Genomic DNA, 20866 nt, shown 5'->3' with positions numbered 1-20866 from the left:
TTCTCTCTCCTTCTTACGTCTTATCATAACATTTTGGTTTTCTGTTCGACCGAACCATTCTGTGCATGTACGTTAATTCACGCGTATCATGCTTGCCTGTTGAAACTATTGTTGATTGAACCTCGGTCTAACCTCTCCTTCACTACTTCATGGGTGTTTGCTTTTTAAAGAGTGTAAAAAAATATAAAGAAAATAAAAGCTGCCTCTGAAGCATGCACTATTTCTACACATAAGTCCCCTCGTTCTTCATAGGTATGGTACAAAAAATAGACAGTCTTAAACAAATTAATATCAGTTTAAATCGAAATTAAGTACATTCGTACAACTATCGGGAGTTCTTCTTAACGTATAGGTACACAAACACACAAACAAAACCGCATCTTTATCAAACAAAATAGTTCTTCTTTGCCCCGTTTGTCCCTGTCTTACTTGTCTCACTGTTCCCGAGTGTAACGTAATAGAAGGAAGAAAGTATAGGTAAAACTGCAAACATCTAATTCAACATTTTCCCCCGCATTCTACCTTCTCAATCCCCCCCTCACAATATGCATTGCTTTGCACCCTGCTTTCCCTGTTCCAACAATCCAACATACAAGCATCCTCTTATCAATCCTCGCTAAACGGGTGTGTGTGTGTATCGTAATGCGTCTAAATGCGTGCGTGGAGGATGACGGTGTAACGAATATTATAAACAAGCAATATCTGTACACAGCAGGAGAAAAGCAAAGTTTTGGTTTGAATAAGGCAAGTATATAACGGTTCTGTGAAGAGCAAACGAAAAAACGAAATGCATCTTAATACTAAAAAAAACTAAACCGCGTCAAAAGCGTCACAAAACCAAAACGTTCGAAAGCATTATTAAACATTAAAATTATAAAACACAACCGCGAGGAAGGCACGATTTTTGCGCCTCCAAATGTGTGATAGTTTGAGCCTATCATCATTCTTATCACGTTCCTGCACAAAAACCGTCCACCTTCAAAAACAAACAAACTGACCGATCAGTATCATTTTCCTGCCCTTTTGACTCCTTTTCTCTCACCATGTTTCCCAATCGAACGGTTTATCGATTGTTTGCGTTCATCGTTACTCTTCCCGAGGAAACAGGAATATAGAAGCCCCTCACATATAATTCTGTCTGGGATGCCAACGTTTCACTTCTTGCCCGACGAATAATTCTTTCTTTTGTTTTTTTTTTTCATTTGGTTTTAAAATGTATAATTTTGTTTGTTTGTAAGGTACTGAAAGTATGATGTTTCACCGTGTGTGTGTTAATTTGGCTTGGGATTTCGTTAAACATACCATCTTTTCTGTCCTACACGACGGGGCATCAAGAGGGGGCAACGCGCTTCTAGGGAACAATCGCTTCTATCGCATGCTGCATGTGCACACAGCAAACTAAAAACTATGCTGTAATGGTATTTCTTCTTTTTTCTCTCTCTCTTCTTGCTAGTGTAATTTCTAAGTAAGTGTGAAATCTACTGCTGAGTAAGAGATGCGTGTTTGGTTGATTTTGTTGCATTAGAAACTGAATCCGGATTTGATACGAAGAAGTAAGGTGCATCTGCTACGCTTCTGCTAAATGTCTGTGACGACTTCGTGGTTCGATGTGTTTTGCTTGCTGATTTGCTCAATGGAGTGTGTTTAGCCTTCTTTGATCCACTCCAATTGATCCTTCTCTCTTTCATCTTTTGATTTGATATTTGCTACTTGCTTATCAAAACTTAACCATGCTTGGTAAAGAAACTGCACTCTGGCGTGTGAATGTGAATGTGTCTGTGTGTTTCTGTTCTCTACACATGTGTTTCTAATTAGTGCAAAATGTTTAAATGGAAACCCAAAATCCTGTTCAATTGCCAGCCCTTACTATCTTCAGTAATTGCTCGATCCTGCTCTGTTCTGTTCATCCTTTTCGTTTCCTTCCGAGCTGCCTGTCCGGGTTTCCCTCTTTCAATCACACACACACACACAGACACAACGAATTCCCCTTTCTCTTTACGTTCGTTTGCACTGCTACTCTATCATTATTTCGCGCGCGTTCCATCTTTCCATCCTGCCATTTCGTCACATTCGTCTTCATTTTCCCTGTCGTTCTGTCGTTCGTCTCTTTCTCTCCTTACATTCGCTCCAAAAACACGCCTTTAATTAAAACTTTGGTTTACCTTGTCCGGCCTGTCCGCAACTGAAACATGTTTGCTTCTTGTTGGGGAGGGGATGCACAACAACCCCTTTTCGACACACCTGGCTGTTGTTGCTGTTGCTCAGATTGAACTGTAACATCGAAAAGCGTCCGAAAAAGAACATCGTGTCACACCGAAGCCATTTAAATTTCTTTTCGTGTACATCCGAAAAATAAAACCTTTCCGCGCTTACATTACGGAATCGAACAGCCCGCCCGCCTGTTTGCTGCTGCTGCTGCTGCTGCTGCTGCTTGCCGTGTTGGCCGCTCCACTTGCTGGAGCGCCAGCAGCGGGTGCTTTGGCTACGCTGGCTGGCTGACCGGCGGCGGAGGGTTGCGGAGTCGTGGACTGTGGCAACTGTTGCACCAGCGTACCCGGATACAGCAGCTTGGCCAGGGAGGAAGCGGTGGTAATGGTGGTTGTGCTAGCGGACAATGATGATGGTGCGGCCGTCGGTTTCGGTGCGATGCGTGCACTTACCGTGCTGCTGCTGCTGGCGGCCGTTTGCTGTTCGTTGAAAAATTGCGACAGCACCGGGGGCATACCGTCCTCCTTACTGGCCTGGAAACAAACACACACACAAGACATTGTCAGTTTTCATTGAAATGTTCCCCTTCTTTAGTTCCGGTTGCCCTCTCTGTTTGGTCTTACCTGTTGCGTACCGTTCGCTTCACCGGGCCGGTGCAGCGACACCTCCTTCCGTGCCGCGTTCTGCTGTATCTGGTCCTGCAGCTCGCCGAGCTTCCCTCGCACCTCGTCCAGCTTGCTGTGGTACTGCTGGCACTCTTCCTGCACCTTCTCGATCGTACCGTGCAGCCCGGTCGTGACGTTCGCCAGCGCGCCTAGCTGCTCGTTGATGATCTTCCGGTCCGCCTCGAGCCCGCTAATGTTGTTGCGCACCTCGAGCCACACCGCCTCGACCGAGAGGACGTGCGAGGAGATGTTGACCGTGTTGTCGAACAGCTGCTCGATGCGCTTCGTCTGATTGCTCAGGTCCGACTCGAGCCAGAGATTTTTCTGCTTCAGCACCTGCAGCTCGCCGGTCACGTTCTGGGCGAGATTGTTCAGCTGCCCGGTCAGCTGATCCCGCAGTTCGGCTATCGTTTTCTGCATCCCCTTCGCCACACCGTCCCCACCGATAATGTCCGACACGGCGGTGCTGTTTTGGATGCGACCGAATAGTTTCTGCGGCAGAGGGAATTCGTTTTATTTTAGGTTAGTTCAAATTCCAAAAAAACAAAAAAAGGGCAAAACACTTTCACCATACCTGCAGATCGTCCAGCGTTTTGTTTAGCTGCTTCTGTTCCGCCTGTATCGTGTCGAAGCGCGTCTCGAGCAGCCCGATACGGGAGTTCGCATCGCCAATGTTCGACCCCAGATCGGCCACGCTGGACTGCAGCCGGTTGAGCTGTGCCTCCTGGGAGTTTTCGTTCTTCTTGTCGATCGTTTCCCGCAGTTGTTTGAGCTGCGCGGAAAAGTGTGGAGGAATGGAAATGGAATTAAATAAACGTTCACTACACAACACTAGACAGCAGACACTTACCTCGGTAAAGAAGTTGGTGAGTACTTGCTCCATATCCCGCAGCTTCCCGTTCAGGGCGGTCTGGTTTTGTTCCAAGTTTTTCGACGTTTCGTGCCATTTCTGTAGCGCTTCGGGAACATTTTGACTAGTTGCTGAAACTGAAACGATGGTGCGAACAAAAAAGGAATGCAAAAATCAATACAAACGTAAAAAGTAAAGCAAGAGAGCTTCTCCCGTAGTACTGTAGTACAAAAGTAATTAAATGATACTTTACTAGTCGTTTCGTTTGCTACCTCTCAAAGGACCGACGTTTTGTGGTCGTAAATTTACTCTTTTGCACCTACTATCCTCCAAACAAAACCACGCAGTGGAGGCATTCCTTTGGCCCCATTCGCAAGCATAATCCCGCCGCACACGAGCAGAAGCTTTTTCCCGTTTTATTTTCCGCCGCTAATTGCCCATTATTCTCCGTGCATCGCTAAACGCTTCGAGGGCTTTGTACGTGTGTACCCCGGTGCCCGGTAATTGAAAGGATAATCATATCCCTAACTGCATTACTGTTCGGACGCAGGAGATAATGCCCTAACAGGGGTAGCACAGACACGATTCGTGGATTCTTGGTTCTCAAAAAAAAACCAAATAAACAAAAAACAAACAAATAAACAAACTCACGTACGTGCAACGGATTCGTTAGGACACATAAGCAGCAGCTTAGGAGCGCGAAGCGATTGCCTATTAGTTTACACATTATCTTCACCGACGAGAAGATGGTTTGACCTTCTGGAACGGGCCCGCACTGTATCAAATTATGCTCCTAATTGGCACTCTAATGCCATTCCACCGCATTCCAGCCGACTGCTGCGTACATTCTAATGAGCTAGGAACTAGTAAATGGTAATAAAACCGACAGGCGCATTCATTCCACGGGGATGAGGCTTGGCTTAATCCCAATAAAATAGCTCCGGGACTGTTCCTTTCCCTACGCTCTCGAAGCACAACCTCCAAAGCAAAGGCTATAAATTACCAAATAGAAGCGTACAGGACAGCCTAAATGAACCTTCTCGGGAATGTCATGGATCCATCGCCAAGGAAAGACCAACCAATGGAATGACGTGCACAGCGCCAGAGTGATGGATGTTGGTTAATTTTTCCACCACCGCAGCTGTGTCTTGGACATTAATAAATTAACTTTCTCCAGACGGAGAACAATCAGAAGAAGCTTTCCAGCAAGAAATGGCAAAGAAAAACACCGAAACAATGACGCCAATGTTTTAAGAAATGTTTTTCGTTTTTTTTTACAGACACGTCGCCTCAGGAGGTGGAAGACGAATGTCGGGTCATCGGGCGACATCGATCTATTTTCGATGTATTCGAGCGTGTGTTTGAGAGAGAGAGAGAGAGAGAGAGAGAGAGAGAGAGAGAGAGAGAGAGAGAGAGAGAGAGAGAGAGAGCAAGGGAAGCCGATATGGCGACGGTAGGCTAGCATCATCGTTATTAGATTTAGGCTTTTTTGTTTTGCTCGAAAGAAGACAAAATGGTGTTGACGTAGGGCGCCGTGAGGATAAGCAAAGCGGTGAACAAACAACACACCCGCCCCACTGTCCCTCGGCAGGCTTCCAGCTGGGAGGCAATCACATTTCGAGTTCAAGTTCAAGCCTTCTTTAGATGAGAAATTAAAGCAGATATTATCTGAGACTGTTGACCAGTTTAGCGAACAGCTAGAAGCGCCACTAGCAGATAATGTCATGCTACTGCCACCTAGCATAGATGAAACACGAAAGGCTATCCGTCGGCTGAAAAATAACAAGGCACCCGGAACCGACGGAATTGCAGCCGAACTGGTCAAGAATGGAGGTGCACGACTAGAAAACGAGATTCATCAAATTGTTACTGAGGTGTGGGATAGCGAATCGATGCCTTGTGATTGGAATCTCGGCATCATCTACCCCATATACAAGAAGGGAGATAGGTTGGACTGCAACAACTACAGGGGTATTACGGTGTTGAATACCGCCTATAAAATATTCTCCCTGATCCTTCAGGATCGCCTTGTCCCGCACGTCGAAGAGATAGTAGGAAACTATCAAAGAGGATTCCGAAACGGAAAATCAACCACTGATCAGATCTTCACCATGCGGCAGATCTTGGAGAAGATGGCTGAATACAAAAACGACACATACCATCTCTTCATAGACTTCAAAGCCGCATACGATAGCATAGCCAGGGTAAAACTGTACGACGCTATGAGCTCATTTGGAATCCCGGCCAAACTGATAAGGCTAGTTAGAATGACTATGACCAACGTCACATGCCAGGTGAGGGTGGATGGAAAACTCTCAGGACCTTTTGCTACCACCAAGGGTCTGCGCCAGGGGGACGGGCTTGCCTGTCTCCTATTCAACTTGGCGCTAGAGAGGGCCATCCGCGACTCGAGGGTGGAGACTACGGGAACCATCTTCTATAAGTCAACCCAGATCCTGGCATACGCTGATGATATAGACATCATTGGTCTGCGGCTCTCCTATGTAGCAGAAGCCTACCAAGGGATTGAGCAGGCGGCAGAGAACCTCGGATTGCAGATAAACGAGGCAAAGACCAAACTGATGGTGGCAACATCAGCGGACCTACCAATAAATAATCCGAATCTACGTAGGCGTGATGTACAGATAGGTGAACGCACTTTTGAAGTCGTCCCAGAATTCACCTATCTTGGGTCAAAGGTCAGCAACGACAACAGTGTGGAAGTTGAGTTGCGCGCAAGGATGCTGGCTGCCAACCGGTCATTCTACAGCCTGAAAAAGCAGTTCACCTCAAAGAACCTGTCGCGACGGACGAAGCTGGGACTATATAGTACCTATATAGTACCAGTACTCACATACGCCTCTGAGACATGGACACTGTCCAAATCTGACGAAGCCCTCTTAGCCGCGTTCGAGAGGAAGATGCTCAGAAGGATACTTGGCCCCGTATGTGTGGAAGGACAATGGAGGAGCCGCTATAATGACGAGCTATACGAGATGTACGGCGACCTCACTGTCGTACAGCGTATTAAGCTCGCCAGGCTCCGGTGGGCTGGCCATGTTGTACGCATGGAAACGGACGACCCAGCCCGTAAAGTCTTTTTAGGCCGTCCACAAGGACAGAGGAGGCGTGGTAGGCCCAAATTGAGGTGGCAAGATGGCGTGGAGGCGTCCGCCATTAAGGCCGGGATAACGGACTGGCAGACGAAGGCGCGAGACCGTGAGCGGTTTCGGACACTCCTGAGGCAGGCCAAGACCGCAAAGCGGTTGTAGCGCCGGATAAGTAAGTAAGTATTATCTGAGACTGGTGGTTCACAGTGCCAACTTTCGGTGCCTTCCTCAGACACATAGGTAGGACCTCCGATCTCCGGATCTATGTTGCTTCCCTTTCTTCAAATTGCCCAACGGAACGGGGTGAGTAGCAAATTGGATACGCTCCAAATTAGTGATGGGTAAAGTTGGCAAGAATCAGGCGTCGACTCCGATTCGACTCCGATAAATTCGGAATCGACTCCTGAAGGTAGGTCCGCGCTGCTATATCCGGAGTCGTTCGGAATCGTCCGAAAAGACCCGGGGTCGTCCGGAGTCGTCCGGATTCGCCCGGAGTCGCCCGGAGTCGCCCGGAGTCGCCCGGAGTCGTTCGGAGTCGTCCAGAGTCGTCCGGAGTCGGAGTCGTCCGGAGTCGTTTGAAGTCGTTCGAAGTCGTCGGAGTCGGAGTCGTTCGGAGTCGTTCGGAGTCATCCGGAGTCATTCGGAGTCGTTCGGAGTCGTCAGGAGTCGTCTGGAGTCGCCCGGAGTCGGAGTCGTCCGGAGTCGTTCGGAGTCGTCCAGAGTCGTCCGGAGTCGGAGTCGTCCGGAGTCGTTTGAAGTCGTTCGAAGTCGTCCGGAGTCGTTTGAAGTCGTTCGAAGTCGTCGGAGTCGGAGTCGTTCGGAGTCGTTCGGAGTCATCCGGAGTCATTCGGAGTCGTTCGGAGTCGTCAGGAGTCGTCTGGAGTCGCCCGGAGTCGGAGTCGTCCGGAGTCGTTCGGAGTCGTCCAGAGTCGTCCGGAGTCGGAGTCGTCCGGAGTCGTTTGAAGTCGTTCGAAGTCGTCGGAGTCGGAGTCGTTTGAAGTCGTTCAAAGTCGTCGGAGTCGGAGTCGTTCGGAGTCATTCGGAGTCATCCGGAGTCATTCGGAGTCGTTCGGAGTCGTCAGGAGTCGTCTGGAGTCGCCCGGAGTCGGAGTCGTTCGGAGTCGTCCGGAGTCGTTCGGAGTCGCCCGGAGTCGCCCGGAGTCGTCCGGAGTCGTTCGGAGTCGTTCGGAGTCGTCCGGAGTCGTCCGGAGTCGGAGTCGTCCGGAGTCGTCCGGAGTCGGAGTCGTCCGGAGTCGTTTGAAGTCGTTCGAAGTCGCCCGGAGTCGTTTAAAGTCGTTCGAAGTCGTCGGGGTCGGAGTCGTCCGGAGTCGTTCGGAGTCGTTCGGAGTCATCCGGAGTCATTCGGAGTCGTTCGGAGTCGTCAGGAGTCGTCTGGAGTCGCCCGGAGTCGGAGTCGTCCGGAGTCGTTTAGAGTCGTTCGGAGTCGTTCGGAGTCGTTCGGAGTCGTCCGGAGTCGTCCGGAGTCGTCCGGAGTCGTCCGGAGTCGTCCAGAGTCGTATGGAGTCGTCCGGAGTCGTTCGGAGTCGCCAGTGTCGGAGTCGCCAGTGTCGGAGTCGTCCGGACAACGAAGACTCCGAACGACTCCGAACGACTCCAGACGACTCCGGACGACTACGAACGACTCCGAACAACTCCAAGCGACTCCGACTCCGGGTGGATCTAGTGATTCCATTTTCCCGGAGTCGGAATCGAACTAACAATAGTCGAAGTCGGAACGGAGTCGTGGGTGCGTTCCATACAGCCCATCACTACTTCAAATCGTACCAAAAGGGTTTCGTTCGTTTTCGTCCCGCTTTTTTTTTACAATCTTGAATGCTGACTGCAAACAAGATAAATAGTATTCTTATCTACTATTGATCGCTTTTGAATGTTGTGCACAAAGTAGTCAATGGTTGTATAACATGGTATAACTGCAGCTTGAATGCCGAAGTACATTCGGCACATAACCGGAAAAAACTAATAAAATCCTAACGATCGTTCGGCACAGCACTTTGAACCCTTTTTTGGAGAGCATCCTTCGTTGTGGTTTCAGTCAGCTGGAACACGTTTGCGGTTGTGAGCACCATTTTCCAAAGAGATTGTTTTTCTTCCCTCTGTCTCTCTTGCTCTTGCCAAATTGCCAAAGAACCTTTTACGCTTCACTGAATGCTATTGACCGCGCTTTATATATATTTCAAAAGAGGAAACTCAACGAAACACAATCTCAGGCGACATCACCGGGGCTTTGCGGTTCAATGGAGTGGCTCAATAATGATGCACCGAGCTTTGGTTTGTGCGCGTGTGTGTGTGTGTGTAAATCATAAGCCCTGGAGTGTGTGTGTGCGCGCTCTCGTAGCAGGCGACAGCGCAATATCCACATGGAGACGCCTGGTACCTTGCTCGATGCGGATGCGATACTGCGATATCTGCTGCCGGATGTCAAAGTACAGCCAGTACATGAAGCCGAGCGAGATGAAGATGCAGGACACGAACAGCAGCGGACCGCAGGTACGCACGCAGGAGAACCGTTTCGTCCGGCACCGGGACTGTGTGCGCACTTTCGGTTGCTATGGGGAAGTAGAAAAAAAGACATTGGGAGAATGAATCCAAGCAAACGACGTCTACCAACGCGAGGACGTCTACCAACCCATGAGTAATCTTCCTGCTCATCCGTCGAGTTCGATAGCAACTGATCGTGCGAGGCTACACCATTGCTGGCCGCGTGACGGCCACCGCCCTTCGCACCCTTCGCCAGCGAGTGGGCAACAAGCGCGTCCAGTTCGCGCCGCTTGCGCATCTTCTTGCCGCCGACGCGCAACGGTACCGCCACGTGGTGCCCGACCGATTCCATCTCGAGCGGGTGTGGCGTCTGGATAGGTCGTTCGTCGAATGTCACCCTGTAGTGGTGAGGAGGGGCCGCTTGTTGGTGGTGTTGCGCTTGTTGCTGCAGCTGCTGCTGCTGCTGCTGCCGACCGTACGACGGTGGCGGATGGTGCAGATGATGTTGGTAGGCCGGTGGTGGTGGCAGTGGTGGATGCTGGCCACGCCGCGAAGGCCCCCGGATGATGCCGGTGGGGCGTAGCTCGGTAAGCTCACCGTAGTTGCGACCGTCGGTGGCGGTGGTACTGTCGCCACCGTCGAGCTCACCGCCAACCCGGTGCAACCGTTCGCAGCTACCGGTGTCGGCGTCTTCCTCTTCTTCCTCTTCTTCTTCCTCTGCTTCTTCCTCGTCGTCGTCGTCGTCGGCGTGATGGTGGTGGTGGCGGTCGATGTAGTCGTCACCCTTGGCCAGACCGTAGCCGTAGTGGGACGACAACGCCTTCGGCCAGCCGGCGTGCACCCGTAGATCCGTGGCGGCGTCCGCTTGCACGCGACTGAACGACTCGTACAGCCAACCGGTGCGGACGGGGACCAACCGCTTCGGGGGCGCTATCGTCGACGCGGTGACACCAGGCCGGTCATCATCCTACTAGACGCTGGAGGACACTTTTACGTTCGCACACGAGCACTAGTAGCACTTGGACAGCTCATTCGATATGAGTGATACCACGAAAGGGTGGAATGTTTGTCACACTGTCAATACACGGGGGCGAGCTGTTTAAATTTAAAACACAATCACGCAAAGAAAATACTCGTTACCCAAACGAAGCGTGCTAAACCCGTCAACCTTGTGGCAGTATTTTCAGAGAGAAATGGATGTAAAAAAACAAATAAACTATTCTTTAATTGCAATCGTTAATCGACTCCAGAAGCGAGCGTTGGAAATTAGTTCTAAATTTAAATACTCATTACAGTTGCACGATTGAAGGCTTTGAAGGCTTCATCACATCTACGAGACACAAGTAGTCGAAAACCGATGCCTTTTGATCTTGTACCAATGCCACCACCATATCGTAAATCGATAATTTGGAAGGCAAATTGGAAAAGAGATCAAAGCCAAACAGTGAAGCGCGTAGTAAACGGCACGTTGTATACCGCGCAATCGATCTCAGAATTAGTGGTGGGAGCTCGGAATCGGACCTACCCGATTCCGTGTTCAGAATCAATTCCAGAACTGATTCCTATGCTGGAATCGATTCCGATTCCGGAGTCGATTCCGAAGCTAATTCCGGAATTGGTTCCGGAGCCGATTCCGGAGTTGAATCCGGAACCGATTTCGGAGTTGGTTCCGGAGCCGATTTCGGAGTTTAATCCGGAGCCGATTCCGGAGATTCCAGGGTCGGAATCGGCTCCGGAATCAGAATCGTTTCCGGAATCGAAATCCGGAATCCGGATTCCGGTAACGGAATTAGGCTTGACTGCAGAAATGGAATGGTTTGAATTGAAATAAGAAGTGTGGGAAGCGGAATAAGTCCGGGAATCTCGATGTGAATAGATCATTGACAAATAAATTTTTATTATTTGCTGCTATCAACACATAGCATCATTGGACCCAAACGCCTATTCCTAAGAAGATGCCGAAACCGACTCCGTTTCGAAGCCAATTCTGATTTCGATGCCGCAACCGATTTTGATTCCAGAGCCAATTCCGGAACCGATTCCGATTTCGGAGCTGATTCTGATTCCGGAGCCGATTCCGATTCCTGAGCCGATTCCGATTCTATAGCCAATTCTGAGATGATTCAGGAACCAATTCCGGAGCCAATTCCGGAGCCGATTCCGGAAATTGATTCCGGACCTACTATCCGGAATCGATTCCAGAAAATTTCGGAGCTAGCCGGAATCGATTCCGACTAAATCTTCATTTTTCCCATCACTACTCAGAATCACAGTCAAATCAACACAGTTCTTGCCAAAATGTCGTAAATCCATACAAGGAGAAGCAAAAACCCCAAACGGCAAATACTAATCCAATTGTGTGCAATTGCTTTCACACAGCAAAAAAAAAAACAACCAAAGATTGAGGAATTTTCCGGAAGCTTTCACCGGTGTACCGGTAGACGACACGGTGAAAGTAAATGCCAAAAGTGCTGGAAGCTTCCGCTGACATCTTATGCCCACGGTTTGGGGAATTGGGGAGCTGGATTGACAAAACCACTCAACCGTTACATTCCGTTTGTTTTGTGTGTGTGTGTGTGTGTGTGTGTGTGTGTGTGTGTGTGTGTGTGTGTGTTAAGAATCTTGTTTTGGGTGGATTGATACTCCAGCAGAAAGTTCTTCCAGAAGCTTCCACCGCGAGCGAACAGCAACATCACCTCCAGGAACAAGGAACGTAGTACTTTATGGGCTTGCGTTTCCACCAGGAGCGCGTTGGGACACCAGGACGACCTTGAAGTCGTTCACACTTATCTAAATAATCACATTTCCTTATGCTAATGTGTCGAGGCGGAGGTCCTGAAGTTGGAGCTTTCAAACTAAAAGTCTGCTTCTTGGCAACCCTTGAACGTAGATAAGAGCTTCGCAGCCCGGTTGGTGGTGATAATAGTTGAGGAACACGAAACCCGTCTACTAAATCTCATGACGATTCCATTACCAGATGACACACAGCAGCAAAAAAAACACCCCCCGGATTGAGAAATGGCCACCCCTGTTTGACTGCTTCGGGCCCATTTGCTTCGAATGGGTACGGATCTAATCTTCCTACGTGCTTCCTCCTTTTGCTTGCCGCCTCAACAGCTCAAGTTTCCCAGAAGGTCACCCACCTGGAGAGTGGGTGCAAAAACAAAAATAGGATTAGTTTCTCCTTTTTAAAGCGCAGCCAAACCTTTCTGGACCGTGTGTTTGACCACCGACGGACCGTAGGGGAACCAATCAACTACGCTCGCCCCCGCGTGTTGGCGGTGTTTTATGCCAACGCCGTTCGTTACCCTGTTTTTGTACGATGGGGGAAACACAACGCTAAACACTGTTGCACGTCGTCCACGGGTCCACCACAGGTCCTTCCGCCCTATGCCAATGGCCGTGTGTTTGTGGGTGAGTTTGATACAGGAAGGAAATGAAATTAGAATTATGCAAATCTCCGCCAGCACGGGCACGGCCCAGGCGTGGATGGAATGGATGGAACACGTGTGGTGGTGCTGCTGCTGCTGGTGGTGGTGACTTGAAATTGGCATCTAAATTTCAGCATGAGAAATATTGCGCCAAAGGCAACAACAGGCAATGATTTATGGTAAAGCATCAGGAGGCACGAAACTAGCACCTTCGTTCGGTCCACGCGGTTTCACCTTATGCTAGGAACATTTTCACTTTTAAATGTGCTAACCTTTTCCATCCCACTTGTGCTACGGTGTGTCCACACAAGTCGTTAAAAAAGGTACGCAGCAAGCTGGACAAAAGGTCAAGGACAAGAGGCTCTTTTTCCCCCAAAAAGTCAAGCCAAAAAACACACCACAAATATATATACTACGCAGCAAATGTTCTGGTTGAGGAGGGGGTCGTTACAGTTGCCCCGTCACTGATTAGACACGAGCATGGCAGGGCGTACAAACCACCTTTGCCGTGTGAATCACGGTACTTGCCGAATCATCTGCTTCAGTTCCTTTTCCCCCCTTTTCGTGTCTTCGTTGTGTTGCAATAAAAACCTTTAACGAGTAAGTGGTTTGTGAGCTGAGGAAGGTACCCTCTGGCTTACAGTGTTTTCCACTCTAGGTTCTACCACGAGACGATTTTCCAGGAAAGTAAACCTCCCCCCTAAACCGCTACAGTAAGATGTTTATTGGCGCTAAAAGTTTACTACATTAACATTGGAAAACTTTGTCCACGCAAAACGAAAACCTGAGCACTGGGTTGTAGTAGTAGTAGTAGAGGTACATGTCCCGCCAAGTCACATAACACCTGAAACAGGGCCGTACAGGCCGTAGTTAGCCTTCACAGTCAGGATGATAATAGTGGCTTGCGATGGGGGGAAGGCTCGAGTGTAGTGATGGGAAAAATGAAGATTTCCTCGGAATTGGTTCCGGCTAGCTCCAAAGTTTTCTGGAATCGATTCCGGATAGTAGGTCCGGAATCAGTTTCCGCAACCTTTTTCGGGGCCGGTTCCGGAACCAATTTCGGAATCGGCTCCGGAATTGGTTCCGAAATCGGCTCCGGAATTGGTTCCGGAAACGGCTCCGGAATTGGTTCTGGAATCAGCTCCGGAATTGGTTCCGGAATCGATTCCGGAATCGGAATTGGCTCCGGAATTGGCTCCGGAATCAGAATTTTCTCCGGAATCGGAATCGGCTCCAGAATCGGAATCGGTTCCGGAATTGACTACGGAATCAAAATCGGCACCAACATCGGAATTGACTCCGAAATCAGAATTGGCTTCGAAACGGAGTCGGTTTCGGCATCTTCTTAGGAATAGGCGTTTGGATCCAATGATGCTATGTGTTGATAGCGGCAAAGAATAAAAATTTACTTGTAAATGATCTATTCACATGGAGATTCCTGGACTTATTTCGCTTCCCGCATTTCTGGAGTCAAATTACGATTCCCAGGTCGATTCCGGAATCGGCTCCGGATTTATCTCCGGAATCGGCTCCGGATTCAATTCCGGAATTGGCTCCGGATTCAACTACGGAATCGGCTCCGGAACCAACTCCAGAATCGGCTCCTGAATCGACTCCGGAATCGGAATCGACTCCAACATCGGAATCGGCTCCGGAATTGATTCCGAACACGGAATCGAAATCGGGTAGGTCCGATTCCGAGCTCCCACCACTTCTCGAGTGGTGTAAGCCGACATAATCTTACCAGCAAGCGCCAAACAAATTGGATGCGCCAGCCAGGCCATACAAAAAGCAAGGAGACAATTTGACCAGCTCCAACCGTACCTTACGATTGTAAATGTCAGTAGGACGTCGTAGGACGTGAATTATTAGTAAAGGTTATTGTGCTGTTTTGTTGTTTGAGTCGCACAATCTACTAAAAAGGCACCTCAGGGCCCGTTCATTACCTGATTGTGTATGTTGGTAAGTGAAAACAAAAAAGAATCTGAACCGAGCACAATTAATGGCTATACTGTTACCTATGTAGTCCAGATTCGGTGTGATATGAAATTATTGTAATTTATTCCATCGCTTCGTCACAGCACCGCTGTGGTAAGAAAAAGCGACAAAAGGGACACCACACTACTGAAGTGTTTCACTCCACTGTTTATGTGTGTGTGTGTGTGTGTGCGTTACACCTAAAGCGAATCAAATTACGCGGCCAACCTGACCGGGTAGGAAGGCCAAAAAGGACCGGAAAAGCAATGACTATCACGCCATCTTGTACTGGTCGCTTTTTCTGGTGCGTATTATAGCTTCAGTCACTTGCAATACACCACCTGTCGGTAAGACCTGGTTTTGGGGCCTGTTTTGGTGTGTTTGGAGAATGGGGTACGTACGCTGCTGCATAATTCAACATAATCTCCTAATCAATTTGCAAACAATATTTGTTTCCTGCGCATTTTTTCCTCTGCCCCAAGGTGTAGAGGAGATCCCCTCCGGAAAGCATGTTTTGCGCGAGGTGAAAATGGCATTTTCCTGCTCAATATTTCGTTCGTTCTTTACGCCCGGAGTACGCCTTCAGGCAGCGGAATGTGTACACAATTCCACCATTTACGGGTGTCGTTAATAAAACAACAAAACAAAACCAAACCAACGGAACAAAAGCATTGCGTCCTATCGCTGGGCGCTTCTGTGTGTCCCACACATCCGCTCTTTGGGTGTGAGAGTTTTGGTGCGTATCGGTGTCTCCAAGCGAACCACGAGGATGACACATTGCTGGCGCATTCCAAAGCATCTTTTCAATGTGCTGCTGCGGAACAAAAAGAAGCACACACACAACAGAAGTGGAGTGGGCACATTTTCATCATCATTCCGGTTTGTCATTCTGAACCAGCAATGAGAGAGGAGGAGTTGTGTAGTACACTTGGGTTATGCAAAGATGTCGTCGAATCGCTTTGCACAGATCTTGCAGAATCAGCACAACATATTGAGCCCAAATTCGACGGTCGCATTTTTTCCGCAAGATCCTTCTTCTCTTCTCCATTCGCATTTTGTGGCTGTGACATAATTCTTCTCCCTACCGGCACCGGTACCATCCACCATTAAAGAGCTTTATGTTACACATTTTTTAGCTTTGCTTCAGAACTGAAATAAACAAACAAAAAAACGCTTAGAACATTGCTTTACCAGTACAGAAAGAAATACAAAAAAAACACGCAAAATTCTCCATTTTCCAAACGGGAGTGTTTGCTGCATGCCTGCATGTATTGCGATTGCCGCACAATGCGTTATCCATGGGCATGATCCGGGGGGGACGTCAGCAGCAGTATTGCAAGCAATATCCTTGAAGCGATGAGTACTAAGCGGCCCCCGGCTGCCACAGCCAACTCGGATGCTTCGATGCACACAAAACGTTTCCACCAATGTTGGAGGGTAGAAGGCGGCTTCATAACAAAATGTACAAACTCATCACTGAAATTACTACTGCCACCGCTGCTGGTATGGTTTATCCCCCACGCTTTCGCTCTTCGCTCTCCCGTAGCGCAATACACACTCTCGCGCGCGCAACATATCGTCGTTCCGCCTAAAGCAGTAGCTGCGTTGCTGCGGGAAAGGATGTAAGAGAATTTATGTGTACGGGCGAGCTGCGTCGTGTACGCAGGACAAAAGCAAAGGATCGCAGCAGCAGTAGCAGCAACATGCTGTGCGAGTAGGTAGCGCCGTATATGTGTGTGTGTGTATGTATAGTAAAAAAGCTTTCCCCCACGCGTTAGGTAAAATGTTATCAAACGGGGAAATATGGAAAAAAATGTTCTCTCCTCCGTCCTCGGCGCGCTCAATGCTAATGACCGTATCCTTCCTGTCCGGGGGTAAAAAAGCACAATGAATTTCCTCTTTATTCTACAACCCACATACATACACACACACAGTCTATGTCTGGGGGACATTTTGCACGCAGGAAGTTAAATAATAGTGAGGACAGGATGTCGATGAAAGTATAATGATACGTTCCGGTGAGAGTGGTGCCGTCCTCTTCTGCTGGGCGCTTTTGACGCCGCTCTCGGGCGTTCAAGGCTGATTATCTGCTGGCCAGCGTTGACCCTAAAGACCCTTTTCGGGGTTTGCATTCGGGTATGGGTTACGCTTGGGCACACATCTTCTTGCGTGATAATGTGACAGACGGATGGAGTTTTTTTTCTCCCCCTTTTCGTTTCCTTAAAAGCTTAATATCACCGGAAGGGCACATTAAACGGTCTTGCAAAAGCACACATTAAACATGCCTCATCATGCACACTCCTTAACCGGGGCATAAAAGCTTTACAACACATTCATTTGCACCTGCACTAATGTAATAACGAGCACTTGTTAACGAACCGAGTATGTGATAAAGGCTGCAGACGGAAATTAAGGATAATTTTTGCAAGCCAGGCCCACTCTGCCCACTGGAACTGTAAATCCAGCACAGCACACACGCACACACACACGCACCTAGCACCAACGCGCCCAAGGACGGTGAAAAGGGAGCAAAAAGCGCGTACGCGAAAGGCCGCACAAGCGTACAAACGAACAGAACGCGTCCGAATCTGAGCACACACTGAAAAACCCGGAGCATTCACGGTTCCGCACGGTACCACGGAGTGTGCTCGGCCACTTTTCCCTACCGCTTTTCCCCGCAACACTTCCAACTGCGAACTCATGCTGCGCAGAGGAGGCCGAGAGAATCTCGCTCTCCCGGTGAGCGGGAAAACTCACCCAAGTGAGAGAGGATTTTCCAACCATCGCCAACTGCTACTCTCTCTCTCGTGCGCGACCTTCTCGTTTACTTTGCGACAATTTGTGCTCATCTGCTCCCCGATACCGCATTAACCAGCGGCGGCAATTGACAGGAAATGGAAAATATCCGCGGGAAAAGGCGAACCATTTCTTCAGACGATGGTTAGGTGATGTGCGACGGTAGGAAATTGGCTCCGTGGGTGGGTGGTGGGTGGTGTGCATGTTTGCCGGATGAAGAAGATTCTGCTTACCATGGCGACACAACGCACTTAGCAACGTGATCAGAGAGGCGAAAGGAATGGAATGCTGCCTACCGCCGCTCGCTTCGCCATCTCGGGCGCGTCTGTGTCGGCGTCTTGTTGGCGTACCAATGTTTACTTTGTTTTCGATTTTCGTTTGTCACAACACGGAACTTTGAACTGTTTCGAGGGGGGCCGAGAACATTGCTGTTGACATTGCCAGTTAAGTGTTGGTCGTTTCATGTATTTACAATCGGAATTCCTCTTGCGAATCTAATTTTAATATTTAAATCGTTTACATGCTTATGTTTTACTATGTGAACCTTCCGCTCCTTTTATATATGCTTGCGAATGGGGGAGAGAACGCTTTTCCTTCAACAACCTAAACCTTAAACATCTTGCTGCCATCCTTTCCTATTCGTATGCAAAATCGCTTTCCACTTACCTTTCTGGAGCGCTAGCTCAAGGCGATGATTTTCCCCGTGTATGACGGAGGTGACGTAGGAAATGATAAACAGCCACAGCACGGTCATTGCCACCGCTAGCCAGATGCTGAAATTTTTACAATCTATCTGCCCGCTGCGGCCGCTCAGACTTCGCTCTTCATCGCCCCGGTACGACGACGTCCGTTGGCGTGTTTTTCTGCAAAAAAAAATAACAAGAAAGAATCTCAGAATCCACACCACACGTTATCGCGAATGACGCTTGAGACAGGCGGTGTGATAAATGCCCCTCCACACCTACCTGCGGACCTTCCGCTTGCGCTGTGATACCACCTCCGCCAGCTCGAGATCGGACAGGCTCTTCGAGTCGTCGGACAGCTGCAGCAGCTTGAAAGATTCATTCTTCTGGTCTCCCTTCATCTTGATCGTATTGCTATTCATGGCCGGAATACATTGGATTTATTGACTGCTTCTTTCACCTGCCCCTCGCAGGATACGAGCCGAGACAGGGTTGGCGCAGTGTTGCCTGTCGTGTACCTGGTCCGGTCGTGCTTATTTCTAACGCTACACACTATTGCTTATCGGAGCAAATCACAGCACTGGGCACCACACACTGCTGCAGCGGGTGGGCATGTTGGAAGGCAAGAATGAATTGAACCCGATTGAATAAAGATAACACTGATAACACTGACCACAGGAAACGCACCAGTCACAAACGACCTTCCGATGGACGGACGGGGATGACGATGATGCCGCCGAGCAAGCAAGTGGCAGCTGCCGTCATAAGAACACTTTCATCGCCACCGGAAGGCACACCCGCTCCGTTCCACGCTTGGGTCGCACTTTGCACCCGGCCAAGCGGCGACGGAATGTTCGCCACCGGTTTGTTTTGGAAGGTTGCAAAGGAAGCGGTTCCCCTCTTTATTTATGTAACCTGCATGACCCGACCTCGGCCGCGATGGCGAAGGTAACGTGCCAAACGTGCGTGTGTGCGGGCGCAGAGCGATAGATATGTTTTAATTCTAGAAGCTCCACGATACACGCGGAATCACACGCGTTTTGCTGGCAACTTGATGCCTCGAAGGGACAGCGAATTAATTAAAACGCGCGAATGGGGGAACAAAAACCGACGACGAAGCGGAGAACGAAACCAATCAAAACAAAAGCTGTCCCCCATCCGATGACAGCGGCAGTGAGCTGAACTCGAGCGGGGGCTGTAAACGCGCCGACAGAAAACTGAAAACCGGTTTTTAAAAAGGTGTTATGAATGACAAGGTGAAGTTGTTCAGAGCAAAATGACATATCTCGACTTGACATTTCTCTTCCTGGGGCTCTGGTGTAAAAATCGGGGAGGGCTGGTGCGGGATCAAAGTGGGTTTATTATACAGGTGGGCTTATTCCGAACAATTTGACAGCCGTGCTGTAGAAAAATGAAAACGAAATGACAGGAGGGGATTCGATCATTTGTTGATGTAGGCGTGTGAATTTCAATGGCTGTTTTGGTTGATGTGTCGTAGTATGGGTGAAAAACTACGTATCACAATCGAATCCCCTCCTGTCATTCGTTCGTCCAATATGGCCTTCCCGCCAAACCTATAAGCCCACCTAGTCCCTATACCCACTTTGTGCGGGATAATAAAATTTGTATGCAGAGAGTGACAGATGTCCCCCACAATGTCGCCCTGCAAAAGCGATAAAAATCAACCTTCTAAATACATTATCCTTGGTTTTTACGAGCTCGCCAACAGAGTGACCAGAAATACCGATTTACAGTGGAGCGCCGTTTATCCGGGTACCTTTTATCCGGTTGTCCGTTTATCCGTGCTGTTGAAAAATGACAGTTCGATACAAACATGACATTGCGTGCTGAAGAGGATATTTTTAATCAAAAACGCTATAATTCATGATACATTTCCAATATTATCATCGGAAAAACATGAATTTTATAAAAACTGGCTAGGTTTTACCAAAACATAAGAAAAATTTCAAGGAATTTGTGATAAAATAAATACTTTGACTCATTATCCATGTTTTTCGGCTATCCGTGCGAGGTCGAGTCCCGAAGAGCCCGGCCCAAGTGCCACAAATCCACTAAACGACCACTAAACGGCTTCTAAACGACTCAAGTTCTCTACCTAAACGGAATATAGAAAGACTTCGTTTAGCAGACGGCAAACGACTCATGCATTCTAAAAATAGCAAAAAAGCTGGTGGCGCTCTCTGTTGGTGGGATACCCCAACCAGTTGAGCTTCATCGCTTGGAGGAGAGCTTTCTCATTTCCTCAGTACTGTTGTATGGTTTCGCATTGAAGTTATGCATCGCTAGAACTAGAACGGCGATACGATTGTTTAAATACTAAACTCCAACGGAAACCACCAGCACTGAAGCAAGTGAGATTTGAGTTATGGTCGTTGGTGTTGATATCCACGTATCTGACCACACGACCATTCATATAGATTTTTGCTCAGAAAGTTATAAGGCTATATAGGTCATGATAAGATGAAACTTGTCGAAACACATTGCAAGAAAAGGATAGCAATATAATGATGAGTTGTAATACGCCATCTATTGATCAAACCAATGAAGCTGTGGAGCTTTCATTTTTTTTCTATGGATATTAAATTTTCCAGTCGTTTGAGCTTATTCTGTGGCGCTTGGGGGATTA

The 20866-nt window shown here is 48.6% G+C and overlaps 1 protein-coding gene across 7 annotated transcripts; it reads right to left on the bottom strand.

Annotated features, from left to right (window-relative positions):
- Nucleotides 1-1437: 1437 nt before the first annotated feature.
- LOC4576641 (uncharacterized) lies at nucleotides 1438-19395 on the bottom strand. Of its 7 annotated transcripts, none has more exons than XM_061649620.1 (7): nucleotides 17234-17365; nucleotides 9481-10427; nucleotides 9229-9400; nucleotides 3724-3860; nucleotides 3448-3645; nucleotides 2832-3365; nucleotides 1438-2741 (listed from the first exon to the last, which is right to left on the bottom strand). In XM_061649620.1, exons 2-7 carry the CDS (start codon nucleotides 9682-9684, stop codon nucleotides 2370-2372), a joined length of 1617 nt encoding a protein of 538 aa, XP_061505604.1. In that variant the 5' UTR covers nucleotides 9685-10427; nucleotides 17234-17365; the 3' UTR covers nucleotides 1438-2369. The 7 variants fall into 7 exon arrangements, with proteins under 7 accessions (XP_061505604.1, XP_061505602.1, XP_061505607.1 ...); XM_061649618.1 differs by having other exon boundaries at nucleotides 9481-10500; nucleotides 17234-17356; XM_061649623.1 differs by having other exon boundaries at nucleotides 9481-10406; nucleotides 17234-17347.
- Nucleotides 19396-20866: the final 1471 nt, after the last annotated feature.

Source organism: Anopheles gambiae, chromosome 2 (genome assembly GCF_943734735.2).
Source record: "Anopheles gambiae chromosome 2, idAnoGambNW_F1_1, whole genome shotgun sequence".
Lineage (NCBI taxonomy): Eukaryota > Metazoa > Arthropoda > Insecta > Diptera > Culicidae > Anopheles > Anopheles gambiae.
The sequence above is the reverse complement of the archived record's forward strand: the minus strand, read 5'-3'. Positions and strand labels throughout refer to the sequence as shown.

Bases quoted from the DNA above. Each gene is read 5' to 3' on its own strand.
- LOC4576641 (XM_061649620.1), bottom strand. From the start codon at position 9,684: ATGGAATCGGTCGGGCACCACGTGGCGGTACCGTTGCGCGTCGGCGGC. The intron at 9,401-9,480 runs GTTGGTAGACGT...ACTTCCCCATAG, and splicing joins AGCAGGAAGATTACTCATGG to CAACCGAAAGTGCGCACACA. The intron at 3,646-3,723 runs GTAAGTGTCTGC...TTTTCCGCGCAG, and splicing joins TCACCAACTTCTTTACCGAG to CTCAAACAACTGCGGGAAAC.